At 39.1% G+C, this 10,906-nt stretch overlaps 1 protein-coding gene across 5 annotated transcripts in view; it reads right to left on the bottom strand.

Moving 5' to 3' along the window:
• Nucleotides 1-494: 494 nt before the first annotated feature.
• KAT2B (lysine acetyltransferase 2B) overlaps nucleotides 495-10,906 on the bottom strand; it is a 66,972-nt gene continuing 56,560 nt past the window's right edge. For 3 of the 5 annotated variants that reach the window (XM_050938374.1, XM_050938375.1, XM_050938377.1), the window contains 5 exons: nucleotides 10,571-10,685; nucleotides 9,812-9,848; nucleotides 9,503-9,566; nucleotides 9,321-9,405; nucleotides 495-1,828 (listed from right to left, as the gene is read on the bottom strand). In XM_050938374.1, the coding sequence (XP_050794331.1) occupies nucleotides 1,635-1,828; nucleotides 9,321-9,405; nucleotides 9,503-9,566; nucleotides 9,812-9,848; nucleotides 10,571-10,685 (495 nt within the window). In that variant the 3' untranslated portion in view covers nucleotides 495-1,634. The remainder of the gene's footprint in view (nucleotides 1,829-9,320; nucleotides 9,406-9,502; nucleotides 9,567-9,811; nucleotides 9,849-10,570; nucleotides 10,686-10,906) is intronic. The other 2 variants (XM_050938378.1, XM_050938376.1) reach the window with 2 other exon arrangements.

Raw genomic sequence — 10,906 nt, 5'->3', positions numbered from 1 at the left:
TGATTTAAAGACAGTAAGAAAATCTACTCAGAAAATAAAACTTTCACAGGATACCAAGCTCAACCAGGTGCATCTGTAGGCCCAGTTTACAATATAGTTTATAGTCAGTACTGGATGCTTTAATACAATTCTAGTATTGTACCTTTATTGTTACAAATCTAAATGTAATTCAGACTGGTTTCAGATATTAAGCATTGAGGCAATTCTAATGTTAACATTTTGAATACCTTTAGTACCACAATAGCTACTTCCAACTAATTTCTGGCATCTACTTGTTGAATAGAATTGTGATTTAACACTGCACAGGTATTTTGCAAGAATATGTTTCGTCACAACTCAGTTATTTTCAACCTGATAACTACTGCACTTTACCATGTAATATCTGTACATATAAAAACACCAAGTTAAAGTTGAGGCTTCACAAAACCAGTTTATAAATTTAAATTATAAAATTAATGTCAAGTGACAATCTCTTTTTTGGCCTGTATTAATCTCTCTCTCTCTATTAGAAAGGTAAGAGTACCTCTTATATGTAGTGTAAGCAGTAATACACAGAAGTACTTGATTTGATACCTAATGATGTATTAACATGAGTTGTGTAACTTTTTAAAATATACTCCTGGGTCTAAATATTCTAAATATCATAATTAATAAAATGTTTATAGTAGAACTTGGTAGAAAATCCAGTTTACCTCATAGGCAAATACATAAACTAGAGGCTGTGATATGGTAACATTTTTGTATGTACTTAAGGAACAGTCTTCATGATCTGTGTCCAGAACTCTACAGAAGTATCAATTAAATGACCAGGAAATGGAATGGTTCACTGAAGTACATCAAAAACATCCGTACTAAAGTAGGTAACTATAGGATATGCCTACCACAATTTTTGAGTTATTTGGGGAACTTATGTCCTGCATAAGCAAAGTCAATATGATTTTTTTTAAATAGTGGTTATGAAATCACAAGTTATTTGCAGGTAGATATTTATCAAAAACAAAATCCATAGAAAAGTTTGCATCTATATAGGATTTTTTCCTAAAGATTCAAAGCACTTCCTTTCCAGAATAAGTTGCTTTTCTCTCATAGTGTCTCAACTAGCTGACTGTTTCTTTTAAAAAATAATATATATATATATATGTATAAAGGACTCTACAATGAAACGTAGAGACAAAACATATTTCAGTGCCTCTTAAATTGTAATTTTCCCTTAATGTTTTGTTTTTACTGGAAAAAAAATAAAACTTCTTCAAATATATACTGCATTAGATAAACTAAAACATTCATTGTATGGGAATTTCTGATTCCAAATCCCCAAACGTGCAAATTCCCATATGAAAGTTTTGGAGATATCCAATAAAAAGCCTATTCTTGACCATACTGCAAATATGTATGCAAAAGAAGTTTTAAAGTAATGTTAAATACATTATAAAGCTTCATTTTAATAAAATAAACATTTTCTGTAACTTCAGTATAATACATGTTTGCAAAACTGAAAGGGTTTTTAAAAGTGCTAGTTAAAATACACATAGTTTTTTTTGAACATACATGTATTAAGTCCCAAATCTACATGAAGGTGAATAGCATACTGTGCCTATAAGTTAGGCATACTGATTCGTTGAAAGAAACAACTGTCACTTGTCAATTAATCCAGCTTCTTTAATTTTTGTGTAGAAGAATTTCTCCAATATATTGGCACATTTGTAGTATTCACTCTCAGGGGGGTTGTACTCTCTGCAATTTGTAAAGACCCGCTGCAAGTCTGCCATGAACAATTTCTTAGACACGTAGTACCTATTCTTGAGTCGTTCACTCATGGTTTTCAGATCTGTACAGGAAAAAAAAGATTAGCAATCTGATTCCTATAATAGTAAAGGCACAGAGTGCTTCGGATACACAATCTTTGCCATCAACTCATTTTTTTAAATGGAAAATTACTAATTCTTAATTACTTTTATTCCTTTAGGGCCTGATCCTGCTCTCACTGAAGTCAATAGCAAAACTGAACAGTAGTGCAGGATCAAGCCCTATGTCACATAAGCATCTTTGACGCTAACAATGAATGCAATTCTGCAGCACCTACAATGTCTCAATTTAAAGGTTAAGGCATACTTGCTGTTCTCCTGATACTCGTTTGTCTCTGTAAGGCTCTGATCCTATAAGGCGTTGAGTCTCCTCAACCTCAGAAGTTGAGCTCACCACCTTGAAGGATGAGGCCCTAGGTTATGTAAATAAAAAGTTCAAACTGTCATGTAATTTCTAGCTATCTGCATTAACAAAAACAGCATCAGGTTAATCAACATATGCCATTAAGTTTGAATACAGCAAAGAATGCACATCTCTCTATTACACATGGTAAGTAAAAGTGCATGAAAGTAATATACTATGCACACAGTAAATCACTAACACTATTTTATATTTTAATTAAGAGGAAAACCAAGTAAAATATACAGGGTTTTTATGAAACAAGATTTCTGTTTTTCAGCAATCTAAGCAAGTGTATTTTACTGTCTACTGTTCAGCAGCTTTGAAACAAAGTGACGAAAGTCCTCCACTATTTTTGCTCACAAAACACATCAATGAACTCAACACACATCCAGACCTTACAATCCATAGTTCTACACCAGGTCTTGTTAAAACCTTGTTTCTATTTTGGAGGTGCTAGTATTGGATACAGGAGCGGCTCTAGACATTTCGCCGCCCCAAGCACGGCAGCATGCCGCGGGGGGCGCTCTGCCAGTCGCCGGTCCCGTGCCTTGGGTGGACCTCCCGCAGGCGTGCCTGCGGAGAGTCCGCTGGTCCCGCGCCTTGGGTGGAGCCGCCGGACCAGCAGACCCTCCGCAGGCATGCCTGCGGGAGGTCCACCGGAGCCGCCTGCCGCCCTCCCAGCGACCGGCAGAGCGCCCCTTGCGGCATGCCGCCCCAAGCACGCACTTGGCGTGCTGGGGCCTGGAGCCACCCCTGACTGGATATAAAAATTCTGAGGTAGTGACATGGTTTCTGTGTGCACTGGCATAACCAGATAGCCAGAATGCTTTTCCAGTTCAAGCTATATCATAACAGTGCTGGAGCCCAGGCTCTAGAAACTTGAAAGAAAAAAAATATTTTAATAAAATATCTAATCAGTGCACCAGAAAAATCTTACTCATTGCCAAGGACAACACATAATCCACTGCTCGCAGTGGAGATGCTGGCACATTCACTGTAAAGCCATGAGATCCCTAAAGAAGAATCCACAGCTCCAAAAATGACATTCGTGATTCCGTTACAGTGGAGTGATAGTATCTTTATTTCTGCAGAGTCTGATTCTATGAGCTTTTTTCACCCATCCTTCTGCCATTGATCTGCAAAAAAGGTGACTCCCCAAACAAGAGACAAGCCCTACATAAATTACGACTAACATGAAATTCTTCAGAAAAGAAGAACAGGTATGCTGAGTACCCACAAATAGCTGCATAATTCTGCCATTTGCTAGTCTTGTTGCACCGCATTCTACAAAAGAAACAGCTAACAGACACTCATGCTTCCACTTATGAATAGCAATGAGGCAAAACGCTCAGTAACAGCTACTATAAAGGCAAAGGCTTATCCACTTCCTGTCATTTTGTACCTCCAACAACCTGGAACACTCTGCATTTATCTAGCACCTAACTGTGGGCTTTCTGTCCTCTGTTCATTTTGGGGGCCAATTCTTGAGATCCCGACTCAGTTCTCAAACAGGCAAGCTCCTATTGACTTTAGCAGGATGTAAATCAACCATACAGGTAAGTAAACTATTTGTCTCTCTGACAGTAATCCAGCAACATTTTCATCTCCATTTTTACCATTGTTTTCTTCATTAAATGAGTAAATCTGGTCAAAAATCATTAATTAATGAACATCTTCCATATATTAAAAATAGGTAAAGTCATTAAAACTCTGGTTCTTTATCTGAGTATACAGTCAACATTTTCATCCCAATTCCTCAGAGGGTTTTTTCCTCCCAATTAGGTATAACAGCATTTGTACAGTCTGCATGTAACAAACACAAAGCAACCACTGAGCTATTTCGTATCTCTCTTTCTGGAGCAATCCACAAAGAACTAAAGCACATATCGGTTTAGGGAGAAATTTCAAAATGTTGCTAAACTTGATTTGTAAACTCCTTGTTCTGTATGTTTTATTTAGTTGAATATAATGACATATCCACGGAAATAAAACATACAAATCAAGGAGGAGAGAGAGAGAGAGGAATAAAAATTCCTGACACAGACTTCCTGGCTGCAAAAGAATCTCTGCTGAATCTCTATTTTAATTTCTACAAAATGCATTATTAAATCAAAGGCACAAACATGTATTTAGATTGTAGAAAAAATTAATGCAGACACGTGTGAACAATACACCCACACACACCCCTACACAAATTAGGTGTACCTTTCAAATTTCTGTCAAATTGCTATTTTGCCACTGTTCTGCCTATGTCAAAACAGAGCTGCATAGCATTTTAAAGTTCCAGCTAGATCCCCAAAGGCCCTTAAATCTAGTTTGTGAAGGAAGACCATGAATGTTATTGGCAGTGGGGAAAATACCAGTAGGATGATGTCAGACGTCAGCTTTCTACTACTGGAAAGAAACTCACATAAGGAAAAACCACTTTCTTAGTGGCAAATGTAGCGTAAGAAAAAAAAGAAAAACAGCCACTAGAATGTGTAAGTCATTCATTCCAGAAGCCAAAGCCACTGTCAAAAGTAATAAAACATTTTATGCAAGTCGATTCTACCAGTGACCCCAAATTTCCAAGCAGATGCTGTGCACAATAAGTAGGAATGTGCAAAAATGTAACACAAAAGTATGCCATTATGTTCGTTATACCAAACTGAGGACATTTCAGCATGTAAATGGGTAAGTGAGGGTGGGAAGGGAACTGAAGCATGAAAGCAACGTGTTACCACCACAGGAGTTTGGATCAGTGTTAGGGCTCTTTTCTGGGCCTTGAATGAGGTACATGTCTTTGGAGAAATGAAGGGAACACCATGTTTCTTACATGGAATATTGGCAGCACTGAACCTTGAGTTCACAAAAACTAGGAATCGTGTAGTATACGCCAGCTGCATACAAGTCAAGCCCTTCCCACCCTGGAGACTCAGACCTTGTCAGACAAAAGTTGAACTGATTTATCAGTAAATGTGTTTAGAAACTGATTTAGTTAGATTAATGTAATCCCCTTCTGAGGGCACTCTTAAATCAGATTAAGAGTACCCTCTATCGATTTAGCTAAAGTTGATTGCTTTGCTGACATTAGCTTAGGTATGTCTACACTTAAACCATTACAGAAGAACAGCTGCAGCAGTGCTGTGTAGCCACTCACATCAGCAAACAGTGTGGTTCTCCTGTCACTGTTGTTAATCCACCTTCCCGAGAGGTGGCAGCTGGGTGAACGAAAGAATACTTCAGTTGACCTAGCGCTGTCTACACTGAGAGTTAGGTTGGCTTAACTACATTGCTCAGGGGTGTGTATTTTTCACACCCGAGTGACGTAGTTAGGTCGACTTAACTTTTTTGTGTGGACCTGGCCTAAGACTACATATGACACTCTTAAGCCAATTTAAGAGGATCTAACACACGGCCTTGCACTGACGTAGCTAAATCTGTCTAAACTGATTTAGTTGAATCAGTGCAACCTGTGTGTGCAGGCCCGGCCATAGCACTGTGAAATGTAGGCCTCAAGCTAATTTTATGCTCAGCTCACATGGGGATGATTTGTACCTTTAGGATTCAGACTGATCTGGGGAAAAACATAAATGGTATTAATTCTACAAAGGATGCATATAGAAAAAGATTAACAGGTTGTACTCGTTTAACCATAACGTTCTTGTCTTATGGAATCAAACAGCATAATCTAGCTCCAACAGTTGTGTAGATTCTTCCCATTCATCTGACAGGGAAATTATCATCAAAGCCTAGCTATGGCCAGGAAAACTACAGGTGTCTTCCATTTAATCATGCACCCTGGACTAGGACAGGTGAACAGGAAAAAAAAAAATCACATGAACTAAGGCGGCACCATTTAGACATGATAAAGTTTAGAAAAATAAGTAGCTGCAAAAGCACTCGGAATATCAGTGGAAACCAGATAAATCTGGGCTAGTTAGCTATCTTTGGGACTACTTTCAGAGAAAATCTGCCTTTGGATGTAGTCAGAAAACCTATGGCAATACACCCATAAAATGTGTTGCAATTTAGGCTGCACAGAAACTTTTTAAAGATAAAACATTATTATGGGTGTTTTATGTTTGATAACGTAAGGATGGAGAAATCTGGCAAAACACATTCATCCCACACAAGAAAAACACAAAGCTGAGGGCTGTTTATCTTTTATCATTGTTGATATGTTCGATCACATGATTTATTTTTTAAGTGTCAGTATATTGGCAGTCAGAAGAGGACACTACAATGTGCAGGCTCACAAATCAAAAACTCTGAGCTTTCGGTTGTTTGGTGCTGGATGATCTAGTTGAGAAGATAAACTTATCTTCACCTTAAAATGAAGGCTGACAGAGATTGTTTGTTTATTTTAGCCACAGCATCGAACATTTTAAAAAAATGAAGGATAATATTTATATTTTGGGCTTGCCAATCCAGGCAGTAAGTATTCTTTATAATCATAAAACTGTTCTGAGTAAATGGTAGCCTAAACTCTGTGCACAAAGCAGGTTCTTAATATTCAGCCATATGGCAATATGGCATTCATTTTCTTCACTGGTAGAGAAGAGAAAATGAAATACCTTTGCTTTAAGAGGGTACTGGAAGGTGATTATTATTTTATTCAAACACATATACTTCCTATATGGCAAGGATTAGTTCCATACAATAATCATTAAGGCAGATTGGTAGGTATGCTCCTAGTAACTAATCAAGGACTCCACAGAAAAGCTAGGTATTGCCATCTCTACTCTTTAGAATGACCACACCACACCTTAAGCATGTGGTGGCAGGGGCATTGTTTGGCTTTCTGGGGGAAAGCACTATACCTTTTTAAGAGCAGAGGCATGGTCGCTGCTGCAGATTCAGAGCAGGTTAGCCCGGGCACGTTGACTCATCCCCCGCAGGTGACCAGAAGAGGGGGAGTACATAGATGCAAGCCAAGCAGGAAAAGATCTCTTTTATCTGGACCAGGCAGAGCAGCACCCACCCTCCCAGCCATAAAAGTGGTGAAATATCAAGTTTGGTTAGGATCTATTGTGGACGGGGTGGGGAGGGCTGGGAAAGAATTCTTCCCTCACCTCCAGATTGGCCAAGACAGAGTGGTGAGGGGGTTCACTTTCCTCACAGCACATTTTTTGGGGGAGGGGAGGCTTAGCTGAAGTGAGCATAGAACAGGAGTTAGGCTGTGATGTTGCAACTCATTCTGTAAACCTGGAGCGAATGTCCAGGGCCATACTCTGCAGGGAGGGAATCCAGTGATCAGATCTATGGTTTGCTAAAGGATTTGAAGGAGGTGTTTGTTAAAGGAGTGGAAATGGGGGTGGAGCAGAAGGGAAGGAGCCTATGATTGGCATGGCAGGGAGCCAACATCCCCACCCCTTATAGCCCACTTTAACCCTCATTCGAGGTGGGAGGATGGTAAGGACCGAGCAGTCAGTTGGCTGGGGACCAGGATGAAAGGTAGGGGGTCTGACGGAAGCCCTCCCCCCCAGCCTATGTAGATATTGAAATGGTCATAAAGTTACCTGCACTGTACACTTTTATCTGCTGGGTGCTACTAGCCACTTAATAATAAAGTTGCAGCCTAAATTAAACCACATCCAGTGTTTCCTGTCCTTTCAGTGTAGCTGAACAGAGGGCTGATTAGAGGGCTGATTCACAGAGATACCAACAGTGGTCTCAATGAAGTTGTGTTCTGTTCTCCGATCACAAGAGAAAATGCCATGACTGGAAGCAGTAAGAGGGAGGAATGATTTGTAAGGCAATGAATGCAGGGTTTGATTCAGTTTTAGTTCTGTGGTGCCACAAAGCAAATAAGCATTTGTTTAGAACAGGATGGAATCACTATGATTTACAGCATAGCAGCCAAAGGCAGAGTAAAAATTCAATTTTTTTCTCATTAACACTTGTGTTGCAATAGAAGCATGAACGATAGCTGGGCCACAACAAATGCACACACTGATTTTCAAGATCTCAAAATAAAAATGTTGTAAGACTGGTTATGATAATTAGCACGTGTGCTGAGCTTAAACTGAAACAAGCACTTGATTTAAATTACAAGTTAAATGAGTGAGGAGGAGGGGCAGACAGGAGGGCAGGACATAGTTGGGGCCAGGTCAAGAGACCATCACTGTTGCCCTTCCTGCTGACCAGAGAGTGCGGGGGGGGGATGGAGGGAGGAGAGGGATATTTATACTCAGCCAGTCGCAGAGAAACCCTCTTTTATGGTGTGTTGGGTTTTTTTGCCTTCCTCACAGCAGGTCTGGGACCCAGCAGGTCTGGGACAAAGGGGGTAGGTTATAATGTTGCAACCTGGTACATAAAACTTGCAGCAGTTGTCCAGTGCAGGTAATCAGTATGGAAGGGACACAGTTACTGGATAAAATGGACTAGAAAAGGGTTTGAAGGAAAGCATCCCTTAAGGGAGCTGAGGAAGGGGGTCTGAGGCTCCTTTGTCTTGACCTCCCTTCTCTCATAACTCCCTTTCACCTCAGGTGAGGGGAGTGTGGAGAGGTCCCGGCAGCATGATGCCTGGGACCAGACTGGGTATTATGTGGAAGCGACTAAGGAAAGAATGAGTGCACTGTACAATTTACTGCCGGGTACTCCCAAATATTTCAAAGTTTTGGCCTAATGGAACCACACCCATTGCCTCCTGTCTTTCTTCCAGCACAGCCAGACAAAAGGACCTAGCCTTCTGAGTCACTTAGGTGAGTCTGGAAATTTTGTCTCAGGGTTTTTTAACAAGTTAGATAGAAATATACAACAAAATATGCAGTGGCAAATTACCCTTCATGTGAGATCATATCTTCACAAGTTTCTTAACCTATACAGTCAGCTAAAAGGTGCTGGGATAGACCCAGTTAAGAGGTTGCTGGGATCCTCTCAGGTACTGTAATATTTTGTGTTTTCTTACAGGAGTACATAATATAGATGCTTCACTGAGGTTACAAGCTATTCATACAATTCAACTGCTAGCAATATATTTTTGCCACTGCTGAGTTGCAAGCTATCACACTGCAAGCTATACATTAGAAAATGTTTGTAACAATAAATCTTGATGATTATACTTGTCTCACGTGTCTCCAGCTAGAGAGATCTTTAAGTTTATACTTTAAAAATGTTAATGGCATTACCCATGGGAAACCTTATAACTTCATAATATCCAGGAGCTTCTGTTCTCTTCACAGGTTCCATGAAGGGCCAAGCGCTTTGATGGCTCTTTGGTAAAGAAAAAAGTAAGGTATCTAATATGGAAACTCCATATTGGAAATCATTTCAAAATCTTTAAAGTAGGTAAACTAAAACTAATACCCACCTTCACCTGCTGCAGGATGGTTTTTAATGTGCTGTAAAGCTGATCTGGATCTTTGGGTTCTTTACTTGAAAGAAAATATTAACAAAGAAGATAAGCTTTATCTCTTATGTTCATTTTCTACAATGCTACACCTTACATATTTACACAAATTTAAAACATTTTATCATTAATGGAAAAATAAGACCCAAGAGCTATTCTACAGCAGATTCCTTATCTCAGTTCTGTGATAGATGGAAAGAAATATTTCGAAGTTACTCAATTTACAGACGTTTGTTCTCAAAGGATTCCCTTTGTCCAAGCAGTACTTACCCTCTCTCTTTTCCACTTGGTTTCCAGCCTGTCTCTCCTGCACACCAACAAAAATAAACATTATATAAGAACTTCTTCAGGTTGAAAGTTAATATGAATCTAAAAAGTTAATAAAATTATAGTACTCCCTCAATAAAAAGCTTTCTAAAGACTAATCCTAATAAAACTACAACACTCTAGCTCCCACCCCATCTAATTTCCTACATACCACACTCGAGTATACTGCAACATTCTCTACAAGGAATGCACTGCCTTTTAAAAATTCTTTACCATCTTTTATCATTACATCTAGCCTCTTCGATGTAAAGAAAATAGATATAAAAATGATTCAACACAATAATTTCCTATGGACATAAAATATATTACACAGACAACTGAAAAAATAATTGGTTGTAGCTTTGTTGTGCCCTGATTCAAATCAGTATCTATTTAACACAGAACTGTACTACAGTCTAGGATTGTAGACGTAAGATGGACTCAGAGGGAAAATGCCATCTGCACTGTGAAGCAAAACAAAGGAGGCAGAATTAAATAAATGTATGTAGAGAAGCACTACACTAGAATACCTTAGGGAAGTCTCTAAGCCAGAAGTGAATAATGGTACTAGAAACAGATCCAGCCTGTTTTATATCAGATTAACAAACCTAGATAATTGAATCCTATTAAAAAGACAATACTTGGCAAATTCAAATTTCTCTAATCTTGGGCCTTGGCTGTTTTGATGCAGCTCTGCATTAATAAAGGGAGGTTGGTACATACTAATTCCAGGAATGCTTTCTATAGGAATCTGTCGTACTCCATCTTTGAAGCAGGAAAGGCCAGGATAGACTTTTCGAATCTGCGCTTGTTTCCTTTCGATCAGCTTTTTAATGATCTGTAATAATATTGCAGAGAAGGCGGGGGAGACAGTTTTAGTTTTGAAAGTCAAGGAAAGTAGTTGACTGGTTCAAAGGCAAAGTGGCAGGACATTAAAGAAAACTGTGGCATTGAGAAACATAACAGGATCCTGATCTCACAGAGTCCCACTGAAATCAGTGAGCATTTTGAGTGAATAAAGAACGCAGGATTGAACCCATCAACAAATGTTTTACTAAA

The sequence above is a fragment of the Gopherus flavomarginatus genome, chromosome 2 (assembly GCF_025201925.1).
Source record: "Gopherus flavomarginatus isolate rGopFla2 chromosome 2, rGopFla2.mat.asm, whole genome shotgun sequence".
Taxonomy (NCBI): Eukaryota; Metazoa; Chordata; order Testudines; family Testudinidae; genus Gopherus; species Gopherus flavomarginatus.
Note: the sequence above shows the minus strand (reverse complement) of the source record. Positions and strands in the feature narration are given on the sequence as shown.